At 44.2% G+C, this 16,885-nt stretch overlaps 2 protein-coding genes across 2 annotated transcripts in view; both read left to right on the forward strand.

The window, feature by feature from the left end:
* The window catches only part of rprd2b (regulation of nuclear pre-mRNA domain containing 2b), a 42,306-nt gene extending 41,406 nt beyond the window's left edge, over nucleotides 1-900 (forward strand). The window contains exon 14 of the mRNA XM_080767328.1: nucleotides 763-900. The gene's annotated coding sequence lies outside the window, so the exon portion shown is untranslated. The remainder of the gene's footprint in view (nucleotides 1-762) is intronic.
* tars2 (threonyl-tRNA synthetase 2, mitochondrial) overlaps nucleotides 1-16,885 on the forward strand; it is a 46,996-nt gene that overhangs the window by 1,133 nt on the left and 28,978 nt on the right. Inside the window, exons 2-12 of the mRNA XM_080768429.1 lie at nucleotides 769-947; nucleotides 1,425-1,539; nucleotides 1,928-2,049; nucleotides 5,504-5,612; nucleotides 5,994-6,050; nucleotides 7,234-7,298; nucleotides 7,533-7,611; nucleotides 8,468-8,614; nucleotides 10,721-10,819; nucleotides 13,656-13,825; nucleotides 13,961-14,123. Of these exons, the coding sequence (XP_080624555.1) occupies nucleotides 769-947; nucleotides 1,425-1,539; nucleotides 1,928-2,049; nucleotides 5,504-5,612; nucleotides 5,994-6,050; nucleotides 7,234-7,298; nucleotides 7,533-7,611; nucleotides 8,468-8,614; nucleotides 10,721-10,819; nucleotides 13,656-13,825; nucleotides 13,961-14,123 (1,305 nt within the window). The remainder of the gene's footprint in view (nucleotides 1-768; nucleotides 948-1,424; nucleotides 1,540-1,927; nucleotides 2,050-5,503; nucleotides 5,613-5,993; nucleotides 6,051-7,233; nucleotides 7,299-7,532; nucleotides 7,612-8,467; nucleotides 8,615-10,720; nucleotides 10,820-13,655; nucleotides 13,826-13,960; nucleotides 14,124-16,885) is intronic.

A 16,885-nucleotide genomic window follows, 5' to 3' on the forward strand; every position in this document is an offset into this window, starting at 1 on the left:
TCCTAGCATCTCTCTCTCTCTAGCTTTGTATATCGTTGCTTCCGGGCAGTAACCTCTTATATCTCCATATTATTTAACTTTTTTTGTGTTTTTTGTCATAAATGAACGCTCTACTTCAGTGGTTTTCAACCAGTGGTCCTTGAGGCGGTTCCAGGTGGTCCCCCAGACGGTAAATGATGTAGAGTTGGTAACCAAATGGACCCTTTATAGATCTTTAACTCTTGAGAGCGTGACATGAAACCAAATGGGCTAAATGTCATCAAATGGTGGTCCGTCCTTCCGTGGCTCAAATGCCGAATGATTAATGAATGGGCCTTGAAATGAAACGGGTTGAAAACCACTGGCCTATGCTCGAGTTGTGAGCTTGTAGATCCGATATTTGTGGACATATGAGGTTTCCGCCCGATAGACAACGTTAATGTTTAGCTGATTAACGATGCGTGTGTTTATTTTTTTTGTTTTACTATAATGACTTGAATCAGGATGCTATTTTGACGGGGTGCATACTTAGTAACTTTAGGCTAGTCATTGGTTAGACATGGGTTAGGTTAGGTTTAGGTGTGCTGCCCTGTGGGAGGTTAGGTCTCAATCCTCCACTCCCGTCCAATATCTCTCCTCTCCTCTCTCCAGTTGCAGGTGTCACAATTCTTTCCATTCTTTTTGTTTTGTTTTACTATAATGACTTGGCCCAAATCAGGATGCTATTTTGACAGATGTCTCTCAAACCTCCTCTCCTGTCCAATATGTCTCTCCTCTCTCCAGTTACAGGTGTCTTCCGTTGTGTCTGACCGCCTGCGGCTCTTCGAGTCTCTCAGGGAGAAACAACAGGCCAACAAGACGAGAGGCAGAGCCACCGAGAGGCCCCTCAGCATCCGATTGGCCGATGGCAGGACGGTAAAAGGCCAAGCTGGTGTGACCACGCCCCTCCTCGTGGCGCAGAGCGCACGGTGAGAACTGATCTTGTGCAGTCCAATCTCGTTTTCAATTAGTCAGTTAATTATTTTATTGCCATCTACGCTTGTAAACGTAGCTACTAGCTAGGCTATTGGGACCTATTTTGCCAGCTATGCGTATAAACGTAGACAACCGTTTAATCCATATATGAACGCGCCGTCCTTCTGTTGACATTTTACATAGTATAGACCACCACCATGATGGCCTAATTTCAGTTTTCTGAAATACCTGTTTCTTTATCAGTGGTTCTCAAACTACTTCATGTCAAGGACCCCAAAAATGATATGTATTTGGCTGCCGAGCCCCATCTGAAAATATGTTGTTCCAGGGACCCCCAGAAGCAAAGATATATTTGAGTTAAAAACGTTCGCTCTGAAAGAATATACATTCAAAGGTTTGCGCCACATTTTCACGATAATTGTTTTATTTATAGTAGGTTCTAGTTCTAACAGTAGTTATTCCACCTGCAGGGTGAAAGGAGCGCTGGTGAGCAGAGTGAACGGCGAACTGTGTGGTCTCCTGCGCCCCCTAGAGGAAGACTGTGAGCTGCAGCTTCTGGACTTCAACACAATCGAGGGCAAACAGGTAATTTCATCGACAGCATCACCTCTACGTAGAAATGGAAATATATTCAGTTCGATTTATAATCAGTTCGACGGCTCATTGTTCCAACGTACAGTTGGCCACACGGCGAACATTAAAATCAAGCCTAACCAGTCACTAACTAGGGTTAGGCTTAGGCTAACCACTAGCCTAAGATGGAACATGAAAACAATTATGCAAAAATAATTGCGATTATCTCAAAGAATTGCGATTATGCGACTATGTGATGATTGTGACAGGCCTGTTCAGAACTACCAGGTGGGTCCTGGAAAACGGTAGAACTTAACGTGGTGTGTGTGTGTGTGTGTGTGTGTGTGTGTGTGTGTGTGTGTGTGTGTGTGTGTGTGTGTGCTCTTGCTCTCCCGTCCAGGCGTTGTGGAGGACGGCGGGGTGCGTGCTGGGAGGCGTGCTGGAGGCGTCTCTGGGCGCCCAGCTGTGCAGAGAGGGAGTGACGGAGTTCGGTCTCTACTGTGACCATCTGCTGGACAACAGGTGAGTTCGAGATGTGGACAAAATCTATAGGAGGAGGAGCAAAAAGTGTGTTTTGGATAAAATTCAAAATGGCGGAAAATCTATACTGACGGAAATGGCCGTGGCCTATATGGGAAAAAAATAATTTAGATTTTACGACCAACGGTTCAAGAATTATAAGCCAAAACATAAAGTGGGCTGTTATAGCGCCACCATGAGGCCGACCGATAACATTATAATTTAATTAATTTTAGTAATTATTATGAACCTACCCTCCAAGTTTTGTAACTATAGTGCTTACAGTCTCTGAGGAAAAAATACTTGATTTTTTGCAAATAAATTAATATCAATTAAACTATACAACATTTCTCTTAGCAAAATACAAGCACACCATTCCCGGTCGATTTTACATATGGCTCCAGTGCGTGCCACCAAAACTGTGGGACTAGTAGTCCGGCTAAATTTACTTACTCCAGTAAAATAATAATAAAGTGTTATAATTACAATAGTCTGGCAGTACAACGGTACATTGCACAGGGCAGCTACCGTTGAATGAAAGAAATGTATAAACATGTTAAACTTCCAGTAGATCAGCTATTTCTTCTTTTTTATATTTGAAAATGTATGAAGATTTTTCAACATGGAAACGATTATGAAAAATAATTGCGATTGTCTAAAAGAATTGCTATAAGACGATTATGTAATAATTGCGACTGGCCTCTCGCCAGGTTGTAAGTCCTCCTCTGCGTTCCCCTCATGGAACCCCCCCTGCTCTCTCTGAAAGCGTTGACATTTAAACGGTTAGCAAGGAGTTTAATTGCAGCAGGCATCAATAAAATGAATGTTACACTATCAAATCCAAAATAATGACGAGATTTCAGTAAACAAACCTCCCGTTGAACTCAACAGTTGTGGTTTCTAAGCATGGAAATGCAGAGTTGTAAAAAAAATAAATAACCGCACGCAACTCTCAATCATTGTTTTATTGCTGCGCGGCCCTGCCTGGAATGGAGCCCGAATCACCACGTTAACAATAACATCTCTATATCGTCTGTCAATGTCGAGATGGGAAACCTTGTATGTCCAAAACTGTTGCTTTTCAGGAAATTCAGAAAAACAACCCGTGATCCAAATTAATCCCATGTAGTTATTTTAGTCACAAGGGCTTGTTTATGCTTTACGTCATTTGTTAGAGATGGACGCATACTTCACTGTTTAGGTGATAAACCACACAGCTCTGTCTCTCTGGTGAAGTTGGGGGACAGATGTAACATATTGTCTGTCCACAGCACTGTGTCTCTGGTGGAGTTGGGGGACAGATAGGGCTGACCTCGATTAATCGACGTTCAATCGATACGCACGGGAATCGATTTTTAAATTTTGAATCGAATAGTCATTTAAAAAAAGCGTCCGCTTTTGGTCCGCGAGACGGCCCCATTTGGTCCGCGAGCCATGCTTGCGCCTCGCAGCACCTCGCAACGCCTCCTCTTTCCCCGTGTTAACAAGGAAGGCAAGCGCATGCACCACAGCTCAGTGGACATTAAATATAGGCTACCTTGTTTGATAAGTCATATAAAAACATTACTTACACGAAAATGAAAATATAAACTTCACAGATTATAGATCACTTGGAATTATAACAATCTGTTGAGTATTGCCTGAATAATGCCACTATAAAATCTCAACTTTTATCGATGAGCCATTACGCTGCTTGGATTCACATGGTGAGTGCGCTCAGTGCACCGAAGAATTGATATTTTTTGCTCCTACAGACCCAGACCAAAACACCTTTTCTCTTTGGCATTTAATTGCACCTGATCGTATTATTGTAATAATGTAGCATATACTATTTGCCTGTGTTTTGTCTTTTAATTATGCTTTTTTTTTTTGCGCCGATGGTGATGCGATGCTCCACTTGTTTCAGCCTGCAGGCCTACAGCACTTTGGTCAGCTTTTATTGTTTTAAATGTGCTATATAAATAAAGTTTGATTTAGGCCTATATTGGAGCAGGTGCTGGCAAATAACTAATTACTGTAATGCAGTGAAGTTGCGCAAATGTCAACTCAATTAGCAAGTGGAGCTGCATGCATTCTGCACTGCAGTCTGCAGATCTCTTCTTAGAGTTTACTTTAATATTATGGTTTACTTTCAACCATAAACCATAATATGATTGACAAACCTTGGATTATAATTCTTCATCGACCAACAGCGCATGCAGCATGACTATGAGGTAAATTTAACTATGTGGGATTTCTCCATCGGCATCGCATGTCGATAAAAAAATGGGATTTCACTAGTGGCATTATTCAGGCAATACTCAGATTGTTATAATTCCAAGTGATCTATAATCTGTGAAGTTTATATATTTTTTCCCATACGCACACTCACAGTCACATTAACTTTATGATCAATCAAATCAACCGTGGTTGATTTTATTTCTGACAAGTGTCAGGCTTGAAAAGTTCATTCATGTTACCGTTCGTTTACAATTGACAGAGGAGTTTGGATTATATATATTTTTATTTGATGGAGAGGTAATGCCTGTTTCAGGCAGTTGACTTGTTACGGTCGGATGTTTTATTAAGCCAAATTATTTGTGCGTCACTGCTTTCATGAAGGCTGCAAGCCTGCTACAGTTGTTGCTTATTGTTTAAAATAAATGAGACCAATACAAGCATGCCTTTCTCTCCGCTATATCGTTGTTTAAGCCAAAGAGACACTGCTCGCGCGCGCACCCCCCCCCCCGTTGACGTTTCGAAGCGTCGACGTTCGAAACGCGGGAATCGATTTTGAATCGATCATCAAATACGGAATCGAAGGTCAGCCCTAGGGACAGATGTAACATATTGTCTGTCCACAGCACTGTGTCTCTGGTGGAGTTGGGGGACAGATGTAACATATTGTCTGTCCACAGCACTGTGTCTCTGGTGGAGTTGGGGGACAGATGTAACATACTGTATTGTCTGTCCACAGCACTGTCTCTCTGGTGGAGTTGGAGGACAGATGTAACATGTTGTCTGTCCACAGCACTGTCTCTCTGGTGGAGTTGGAGGACAGATGTAACATGTTGTCTGTCCACAGCACTGTGTCTCTGGTGGAGTTGGAGGACAGATGTAACATATTGTCTGTCCACAGCTCTGTGTCTCTGGTGGAGTTGGGGGACAGATGTAACATATTGTATTGTCTGTCCACAGCACTGTGTTTCTGGTGGAGTTGGAGGACAGATGTAACATATTGTCTGTCCACAGCACTGTGTCTCTGGTGGACTTAGAGGACAGATGTAACATATTGTCTGTCCACAGCACTGTGTCTCTGGTGGAGTTGGAGGACAGATGTAACATACTGTATTGTCTGTCCACAGCACTGTGTCTCTGGTGGAGTTGGAGGACAGATGTAACATGTTGTCTGTCCACAGCACTGTGTCTCTGGTGGAGTTGGAGGACAGATGTAACATACTGTATTGTCTGTCCACAGCACTGTGTCTCTGGTGGAGTTGGAGGACAGATGTAAGGAGGCTGCGTCTCTCAGACCTGTCCTCTCCACTCTGGAGCTCCAGACGGACGACGTCCAACAGCTGTTCCAGGTCAGTCACGACGACGAGAAGATCCACTTCCATTCCTTTACCAACTGTTCCCGGTCCTAAATGTAGGACACTTGTTTCCCACACAGTGCATCGGGACCCATTCTAAAGCCCAGAACCGCACCAATGGGTCGAGAGACACAATAAAACGGTTTGGGAGTTCGTCGCAGCGTTGTGATATGTCCTGTTGCACGTCAGCACATGGTGTGGCTTTAGGGCTTTAGGGCTGCAGACTTCTTTTTTTTTTAAGAGTAAAACCTTCAATTTCAACAAAATAATCACACATTTTTCATCAATTTTAAACAATTCAAAAATGTTTTCAAAATAATTTCATGATTAAAATAAAGAGAATAAAAGGCTCCCGCACACTGTCTTCACTTACAGAGCAGCAGTTTTATTCAGAAGACAAGACAACGTTTCGGTCTAAACGACCTTCATCAGGTATCATAACGACCTCCATCAGGTATCATAACGACCTCCATCAGGTATCATAACGACCTCCATCAGGTATCATAACGACCTCCATCAGGTATCATAACGACCTCCATCAGGTATCATAACGACCTCCATCAGGTATCATAACGACCTCCATCAGGTATCATAACGACCTCCATCAGGTATCATAAGTTCATAACGACCTTCATCAGGTATCATAACGACCTCCATCAGGTATCATAACGACCTCCATCAGGTATCATAAGTTCATAACGACCTTCATCAGGTATCATAACGACCTCCATCAGGTATCATAAGTTCATAACGACCTTCATCAGGTATCATAACGACCTCCATCAGGTATCATAACGACCTCCATCAGGTATCATACCTGATGGAGGTCGATTAGACTGAAACTTTGTCATAGAACTGCTGCTCTGTAAGTGAAGACAGTGTGAGGGACTATTTTCTTCTCTTGATTCACACCTGTCCTTGTAGGTGTGCACAAGGCCTTTTCTCTACATAAAAAAATATCTAATCATTTCAATGAATACATTAAAAAAAGCCGATCTACAAGCTCACAACGCAGCCCGAAGCGACGTGCTGTGAGCTTGTAGATCTGCTATTCTCACTATAGTTTGGGTCCCGGCCGGGGGCAAACGCGTCTAAATGTCTCCTTTGGGTCTTAACCCATTCTGACCGGGAACCCGTTTTGGTGTTAGCATCATGTCGTGCTTTAGCTATTGAAAAATAGCAGATCTACAAGCTCGTAGCGCGCCACCGAGTGGCGCGCTACGAGCTTGTAGGTCTGCTATTTTTGAAAAATCGAAGAATGACTGACATTTTTTAGAATCTGATCTCAGGTCAGAATGGGTTAATCAGACCAGTGTGTGTCCAGTGGAAACCTCGTATGAATCTGATCTCAGGTCAGAATGGGTTAAACACCGTATAAAACCCACACAGCGTAGAGTAGGACTAAACAAGCGAGACTGGAAGTGATGAAACTCCCCCCCCCAAAAATATGAGCGGACGAAATTGGAAGGGGGAACATTTAAACTGATGGATGATCTCTGTGGTTCTGTTGGTTTCTGTTTGACTGATGGAGTGTCCGGCAGGCTGTGATGTTCTGTCAGTGATGGAGTGTCCGGCAGGCTGTGATGAGTCTGACTGTTGTTGTTGCTGTTTTTAGAGCAACAAGCTGAGACTGCAGCTCATTGAAGAGCAGAGGACTGGGCCCAATGTGACGGTGTACAGGCAAGCATGCACACGCACACACACACACACACACACACACACACACACACACACACACACACGCAGAGGTTAAAAACATCTCATATTATTAGTGGTTCACCCAAAAATGTACTTATTTTCTTGGAGATTTGCACACACAAGCACTGCTTCGTGAGCATGTCTCTGAGCCATGTCATCCTTACTGTGTGTGTGTGTGTGTGTGTGTGTGTGTGTGTGTGTGTGTGTGTTTTCTAGATGTGGAGACAGTGTAGGGGTGTGTAATGGACCTCTTCTTCCTCACACCGACCTCATCAAAGTCTTCAAAATGTTACAGGTGTGTGTGTGCGGCTGGGCGCGGCTGCACGCTCGCGTGTGTGCTGACAGTAGGGTGGGCTGGGCCGTGCTTATCCTAAAGAAGTTGGTCTCTGTGTCAAAACCTCCTGTGTTTTGATACGGTGCCTTTTATAGGAAACCTAGAAACAATTTTGTCCCGATGCTGGTGGCAGAGTGCAGATACAGAGATGTGTGTGGGTGGGGAGGAATCAATTGGAAAACTATTTACGTCCTAAGCCAGTGGTTCCCAAAGTGGGGTCCGGGGACCCCTAGGGGTCCTTGAGGGAGTTCCAGGGGGTACCCAGATAAATGATAGTTTGGAACCAAATGGACCCTTATGGGTCTGTAACTCTGAGAGTGTACAAATGGAACCGAATTCCATTTGTATTTTGTACACTTTCAGAGTTAAATTAACATTGATTTTACAATATAAATTGGCCTCCCAGAGATAGAAATTCCATTAAATGGGGGTCTGTAGACTAATGCATGTCAAACTGGGGGTCCTCCAATGAAACGGGTTGAGAATCACTGCTAGAAGCTGTACAAATATTCTCTTATGGGGCTCCCTGGCATATCTTTTCAAATGGGGGTCCGTGGGATAATTAGTGTCAATTTGAACCACTGTCCTAAGCGGCGAAGCGCTCTAAACAATCATTTAAAAATAAATCAGCCCCCCGTCCCACGAAGCACACTCACAGAAGCGCACACAGGCTTTGACACACCAACTCAATGGAGTTTGACACTTCCAGGCACCAGGGCCCTAATCAGCCAATCACAATCCTCGAGTGTACTACTACTGTTCATGGCGCCTGATTGGGTAGATAATAACCGTCTCGTCATCTCTCCCATCCATCCAGGTGTCTCCCGTGACCTTGACCAATCAGCCGCAGACGTCGGGCGTGATGCGCATGCTGGGCGTGGCGTTCCCGGGCGAGCGGGAGAGCAAGGAGTGGGAGGAGCAGAAGGAGGAGGCGAGGAGGCGGGACCACAGACGCATCGGCACGGTGATGACATCATCATGACCTCATAGTAGCTTCGTTTGACGCTGTCGGCCAGAAACCTTGTATCTCCATACATCATGTCCTTTTTTGAGAGGCGCTAAGAATATATATTCATAGATTTATACACATTTTCACGATTCTTTCCAAAAAATAGCAGATCTACAAGCTCGCTATGAGCTTGTAGATCTGCTATTTTTCAACGGGTAAAGTTTTAAAATAAGGGTTAAAGTGGTTGCGTCCTCGGGTCTAAATGGGTTCATGTTTGTTAGGGCAGATTATGATGTAATTCGTGCCAGCCAAGTCTAAGTACTTTAATGTTTGTTTTAAGGGGTAGATAAGCTTAACTTTCAATAACATCTCTCTGTTTTTACCAAACCACCACAGTGGTTCGGTTATTATGCATCCCACTTTAGGTAGCCTGGTAGAACCACTCCCCCTGCTGGACAACATTTGCATTCTGCCAGCTGGGTGAGTCTGGGATCTCTCAGACAGAGACGATGTACTCCGGTAGAATTCTGGCCGGAGCGATACGAGGCTGTATGGGACCGCTAGAGGCGGGATCAACGCGAGACTTATGACATATTGAAGCTGTGCCACAGCGCAATGTAAACACAACCTAACAAGACTACAACTCTAATGTAAACACAACCTAACAAGACTACAACTCTAATGTAAACACAACCTAACAGGACTACAACTCTAATGTAAACACAACCTAACAAGACTACAACTCTAATGTAAACACAACCTAACAAGACTACAACTCTAATGTAAACACAACCTAACAAGACTACAACTCTAATGTAAACACAACCTAACAAGACTACAACTCTAATGTAAACACAACCTAACAAGACTACAACTCTAATGTAAACACAACCTAACAAGACTACAACTCTAATGTAAACACAACCTAACAAGACTACAACTCGGAATTATTATGGAGATATCAGATTTTTGTCCCGCTGCTTCTGGGTTCATGGTTTCTGCCTGAGAGATCCCAGATCCAGGCAGGAGGACTAGGAGGGACCTTGTGAACTCAGTACTGCCGCAATCTGGCCGAGTCAGGTTACACTTTAGGCCCCGCTCGCAAAAATACAAGACTTTTGTTTATGCAACATGAGATTGTTGTACATGTGTTATTTTCTGTGCATGGGTTTCATACAGTACGTGCCATCTCTCTAACCTCTCACTAATATAAATACATCTTTTAATAAATAGAATGTATGCGTGTGACATCATCGTACCTGGAAGTTATGCGGGAACGCCCACTGAGTGGCAAAGAACTACTTTCTGGCCTTGACAGCCCCATACATCCACACAGAAAGGTCCTGTCGGGTTGCATTGCAGCTGTACAAATGTAAAAATCTTGAATTATCCTCTTTCTATCTGCAAAGTTAACGTTATGAGCTACTTTCTGTCTAGAAATGCCCTGCATTTGATTATTTTTCCAAGTGTCAGAGTTTGGAAGTGCTTGTTTTCAATAACACAACATGTTGCTGCCCTCCTGCATTATGTGACATTTAGAAACGGGTGGTACGGCAGGACGGTTGAGTGATTTCCAACGAGCGCTTCCAAACTCCAACACTCCAACATGCTGCTCAATGTTTTGCCACTCAGTCTAGATGAGGGGGGCGTGTCCTGATGGGGAAATCATGCATGTGCATACTCTCTATTGTATTTCATTTTTCACACATCAAAGCTACCAATGAGAACATCAACATGCCCCCCAAAAATTGGCGGCGCCCCCATAGAGTAATACAAGGATAGAGACCGAACCGGAGCGCTAGCTCCGCCCCCACGCTATTCATTTCAGCTCAGTGGCGTTTTGAAGCACCCGGAAGACTGCCAGAAGTACAATTATTACTCGATGGCTCGAGCGAGCGGAAGTTTAGCCTATAGCCCAACGCGGGGCTTACACCCTTTGGTTTAGACTAGTCATTGGTTAGACCAGTCATTAGTCCTATACAACTACAACCTATCTCAAACCCTCACCCCAACCCTAACCTCCCACGGGGCAGCACACCTAAACCTGACCTTAACCCATGTATAACTAGTCTAAACTAAGTATGTGTGGTATTGCTTACTGTTTTTGTTCTGTTTTTTTAGGACCAAGAGCTGTTCTTCTTTAACGACGTCAGTCCTGGAAGCTGCTTCTTCCTGCCCAAAGGAGCTCATATATACAACGCACTGACGGACATGATGAAGGTACACACAGTCACACACACACACACACACACACACACACACACACAAACACATCAAGGAACACACATGGTCGATCAGTCTGTCTGTGTCTCTCTCTCTTTAATTCAATTCAACAAGCTTTATTGCCATTTTGGCATGACATTTGACAAGTAAGAGAGAGCCCTCTCAGACAAAGCCCTCTGTGTCTGAGTGACTGTCAGACATAGACATGGCTGCTGTGACTCACAGAAGGCTTAACCCATTCTGACCTGAGATCAGATTCTAAAAATGTCTTCTACATCCATGTCAGTCGTTCTTAGATTTTTCAAAAATAGCAGACCTACAAGCTCGTAGCGCGCCACTCGGTGGCGCACTATGAGCTTGTAGATCTGCTATTTCTCAATAGCTAAAGCATAACATAATGCTAACACCAAAAGGGGTTCCCGCCCAAAATGGATTAAGGCTAATGAAGATCTAATAAATAAATCAAATCTCTCTCTCTCTCTCTCTCTCTCTCTCTCTCTCTCTGTCTCTCCTCGCCATAGCATCCGGTTTTGGGCATTTCATTTTAGGCAGACATTTTCAAAGACGGCAACAACAATAGCCGATCTACAAGTTCACAACTCATAGTAGTGTTTGAGGGGCCCCTCCATCCAATGTCCAGCTTTGTGTGGTCACCCGTGATGCCATGTGTGTGTGTGTGTGTGTGTGTGTGGTCAAATGACAAGTGGTTATCATCATCATCATCATAAAATGTGCCCCTCACTTCACACACGTTTGTTTTTTGTTTTTTATATAGCGGTACACTTTTAACCACATGAGCCATAATATAGCAGCCCAATTTCGGAACATGACTTGTCCAAAGAAAGTTAAATGGCGGTCGCAGCAAAAGTGGACTGTGGAAAGAAATCTCTTAACACGGGTAGGAGGTGGATAGTGGATAGGAGGCGTTTTTTGTGACCGCATGGGTTTCTTGTGCCTCCTCGCTGCACTGGGAGTTGAACGTTCTGATGATGATAACCACATGTTTCTGTGTCAGTGGTTCTCAGCCTGTCCATGTCAAGGACCCCCAGAATTATCTGTATTTGGCCACCCCCCCCCTGTCCCCCTGTCCCCCCCCCCCATCTGAAAATATGTTGTTCCAGCCAGGCACATCCCAGAAGCAAAGATAGGAGTTAAAAAACGTTCGCTCTGAAATGATGTATATTCAAAAGATTTGCGCCACATTTTAACGATTCTTCAAAAAAATAGCAGATCTACAAGCTCGAGTGCCGCGCTACGAGCTTGTACATCTGCTATTTTTCAACAGCTAAAGTATGACGTAATGCTCAGATTACATCTATTCTACACCAGAACATATTAAGCTTTCATTTAATTTCCTACAGTGTTTGTTTTCCTCCCCTCCCTTATCACCTGTCCATCTCTTATCCTCCATCTCTGCAGTCCACTAGGAAGGATAAAACATGGAGGCAGCTGGTGTATGTTTAGTCAAACACTTAAGCCCACACACACGTGTGCGCGCGTGCGTGTGTTCTGTGTGTGTGTGTGTGTGTGTGTGTGTGTGTGTGTGTGTGTGTGGTAAAGAGAAAAGCACACTAGGGCAATAAGCAACTAGTCGACTAGTTGACTGAGCGTGTGTGTGTGTGTGTGTGTGTGTGTGTGTGTGTGTGTGTGTGTGTGTGAGTTTACTAGTCAACTAGTAAATTCACTAGTCGAGAAAAAAAAAGTTTTTCTTTTTATTTGTGTATGCCTCAAGATCAGGTAGATCATAGTGATAGTCACCAATGTACACAGTTTTTAAATGTACAAATATTTATTTCCAAAAAATAAATTAAAATACATATAATAGACAACTAGTCGACTAGTAAATTAGACAACTAGTCAACTAGTAAAAACGACTAGAAGTGAATTCCCTAAAGCACACCTGTATGAACTGAGCGGTCCAACAATATATATATTTTTTAAATATGTTTTTTATCCCACCATTTTTCCCACCATTTTTCACTGCTGTGTCAATCATCTAATGTGATCCTGGGCTCTACACACCCTCCGCCAACCTGGGGAGAGCAACGGACTTGAACTCATGCTTCCTTCATGACTGAGTGTCCAAGTTGCTCCTTTACACCTGACAGGGGGGAGTTTCCCTAGTTGGACGTATAGCACGTGGAAGGAACACGTTATTCCAACCAGTTCCTTTCCCCTCCATCAGGCTAACCAGGGGGAGGCAGTTTAGTGACCAGGATTACTGCATGTTTTTTGTGAGGGTACCTACCTTAGGGGACACAGGGAGAACATGCAAACTCCACACAGAAAGGCCCTTTCGCCAACCCCAACAATACTTTTATTGTGATATAGTTACTGTACTGTACGGTGCTGTGAACTGTATGTACGGTACAGTTTTATTGTTGTAGTCGTGGTGCTCTGTGTGAATGCTTCTTTAGGCTGCTCAACAGTGCCACCTTTATTCGTGTTTTTTAAATGTACTTTAAATTGTATTATCATCGTTCTCGCTTTTCCTATAGCCTGGGGGGTCCACCTACGTATGCTTTCTCTGGCATAGTAGGCAGGATCCGCTGGGAGAATCTAGACACAGCTGCGCAACATGAGACGAATTAATTAGAGCGACAGAGAGAGAGAGAGGAGTGTGTGTGTGTGTGTGTACGTCAATTTAACAAAGGTACAAATGATCAGATATCAGCAGAGAGTGATGGACGTTTGCACTCGGACCCAGACTTTTTTCTTCTCTCCCTGGAAAGATAAACATCTGGGATTCCGATGACTTCATATCATCCAATAGTCCAATAATAATGAGTCAAATGCATGTAACCAATCGGTCACTCTCTCTCTCCTCTTCTAGGGCGAGTATAAGAGGCGGGGCTTCCAGGAGGTCGTGACCCCCACCCTGTACAACAAGACGTTGTGGGAGCGTTCTGGTCACTGGGAGCATTATTGTGACAACATGTTCACTGTGGCGAGCCAGGACGCTCAGACATACGCCCTGAAACCCATGAACTGTCCTGCTCACTGGTACGCACCTGGTACACACACACACACACACACACACACACACACAGGCATGTAAAAACATTACCTACCTTCAAATAAGTTGTTGCTAGTAATTATTGATTGTGTGTGTGTGTGTGTGTGTGTGTGTGCGCACAGTGTCATGTTCGAGCAGAGCGTGAGGTCGTGGAGGGAGCTTCCTCTCCGCTGGGCGGACTTCGGCGTTCTCCACAGGAACGAGCATTCCGGAGCGCTGACCGGCCTCACCCGGGTCCGCCGGTTCTGCCAGGACGACGCGCACATCTTCTGCACGCCAGAGCAGGTACCGTACGCCCACCCTGGTGGTGACCCACCTTGTGTATGTAATGTAGTGAATGAAGGCTTCCCCGTCTGATAAAGGGTTTTATCTGCCGGACCCCAACCTATCGAACGGCGGAACTCTGATCAAAATAGGACGTTTCTGTACGTACGGTCTGTATGTGGAAAGGTGGTATTGCTTAAGGTAGCCTACTACGCCACCTGGGGAATTAAGGTAGCCTACTACGCCACCTGGGGAATTGCGCCCCAGGAGATATTTACTAAATGCAATACTGGACACCCGGAGCACGTAATGACTCCCAAACACAGATTCAGTATACGGTATAGATAGGCAAGGCAGAAACGTGTGTAACCAATAATATACAAAAGTCTTTATTAAATGAATTGGTTTAACAATATTATAAAACAAGTCAAGCAAGTAGGTATTTCATGCAACAAGAAGACAGTTCAATAAATAAAGGCTCCCAGGAGGTCTAAAGTGCTATAATTACGCACAGTCAAGCTACCGACGCAAGCCTCGACACGTTGGCTTGTAGATCTGCTCTTTTTTTTTGGACGGACGACACGGCCGTACTACAGAAATATAAATGATGGTATAGAGCTGCGACTCATAGAATGTGCACTTGCTTTTATCAGAGCCTTGTCTCTGTTTGCGACAACAGGTCTGTTGTCGCAAAGGGTGCTACAAACTGCATTTCACAATCACAACTCGCACTGTGCTGTTTTCAGTAGCAAATGCGAGTACCAGTGCCAGCGGTCCCCGGGCCACAGGTTGGACACCGCTGCCCTGCCAGCGGTCCCCTGGCCACAGGTTGGGCCTCGCTGCCCTGCCAGCGGTCCCCGGCCCACAGGTTGGACACCGTTGCCGTAGTAGGGGCCTGACAACACTGTTTCTGTTCTTTAGAAAAGGGAGAATTACTGTGGCCACAACAAAAGCCTCTCAGCTCACCTTGGATATAAATAAAGTTGGTTGGTAATAAAAAATAATTTAGGAAGGAAGGAAGCTACCGTTTATAACATTAACCTTTGTTACACACACTGAGACGTAAATACACACGCACGCGCACACAGACACACACACACAATGTTGTTGCTGCTACAACAACTTCTCCTCATACTCATTTCGAGCAGTGGTTCTCAACCAGTGGTCCTTGAGGGGGTTCCAGGTGGTCCCCTGCTAAATGACAGAGAGCTATTTTCATTTTTTCAGATGGTGGTCGGTGGCCAGTTACATATCATGTTTGGGGTCCTTTTTACATGAAATATTGAGCACCGTCACTGATACAGAAACATGAGGTTTTGTCAAATTTCGACGTCAGGCCTAAATGGGTTAAAGTGCGATTCATAACATTGTGTGTAGTTGTGTATATAGCGATCATAATGTGTGGTTGTCACACCTGGCCTTGTGTCAGCCAGGGCACAACGCTGGCGGCACTATAATGGTTGTCCTGAGTTGTCCTGTTAGCCTGAGTCACATGAGGCCTTGATGTGTTTAACCCGTTTTTGGCGAGAAATCCCTTTGGGGGTTTTAAAGCATCATGTTATTACATTGCTCCTTTAGCTATTGAAAAATAGCAGATCTTACAAGCTCGTAGCGCGGCACTCTGCTATTTTAGAAAAATCGTGAAAATGTAGATGCAAATCTTTGAATATAATATTCTTTCAGAACCAACGTTTTTAACTCAAATCTTTGCTTCTGGGGGGGGGGGGGGGGGTCCCTGGAAAACAACCTATTTCCGGCAGCCCATTACATATAATCTTGGGGGTCCTTGACATGAAAATGTTTGAGAATGACATGACATAGAAACATGTTTTTTTTTCAGAAAACTGTCAGGATTTAGAAGGTATTTGTAGAATCGTCCTCAGGTCTTAATGGGTTAACCTCTGTGGGTGCCTGTTAGGCTGTGGTGGAAAAACTTAACACATCGTATGCCCCAGACGTCTCTATAATCCCTGTGGTGCCCCAAAGACGTCTGGGGACGTCTTTGGGAATGTCCCATTTAAAGTTTTCCCCCTGTCTGTCCATCCACAGTGTTATTATCCTTGTGTCCAGTAGGGGGCACTCAATCAGAGAGAGTGAAATACTGTGTTTTTCCTGAAGGAAGGAAAGGAAAGGAATGGATGCAAACAGGTTCAAAGGTCGTTTGTTTAAGGAGCAAACATAATATTATCGAGATGTGAATATCAGTGCAGTACATTCTCAACATGTGTGCATAAAGGAATACAATACAATGCACCACAGACCACCTACCATCGATTCTACAAAGGTCTTCTAAATCCTGACAGTTTTCTGAAAAACCCATGTTTCTATGTCATGTCAAGGACCTCCAAAAATACATGTAATTGGCCGCCGACCCCCATCTGAAAATATGTTGTTCCAGGGACCCCCCGCCCCCCCCATAAACAAAGATTTGAGTTACAAACGTTTGCAAACGTTTTCACGATTTTTCAAAAATTGCAGACATACAAGCTTGTAGCGCGGCAGATAGATGTAGATCTGCTATTTTCCAATAGCTAAAGTGTAACATAATGCTGTTCTGAATGGGTTAACAACACGATCACTATGCTCTGCATGTTATCATAATAAGTGATAATTTGTCCCAAAAATAGGCGGAACATGAGCAAAAAATGGTAGATCTCCAAGCATGTAAAACTCATTCAATGTGACACGTTGTGGAGCTTGTACATCAGTTATTTCGCTAGGAGGAAAAGTAGAGGTTCAAGCACCCCCCCACCACCCCCATAAAGAAAAGCTCTTATTTTGAA

The sequence above is a fragment of the Protomyctophum bolini genome (assembly GCF_963924005.1).
Source record: "Protomyctophum bolini genome assembly, chromosome: 7".
Classification (NCBI taxonomy): Eukaryota; Metazoa; Chordata; class Actinopteri; order Myctophiformes; family Myctophidae; genus Protomyctophum; species Protomyctophum bolini.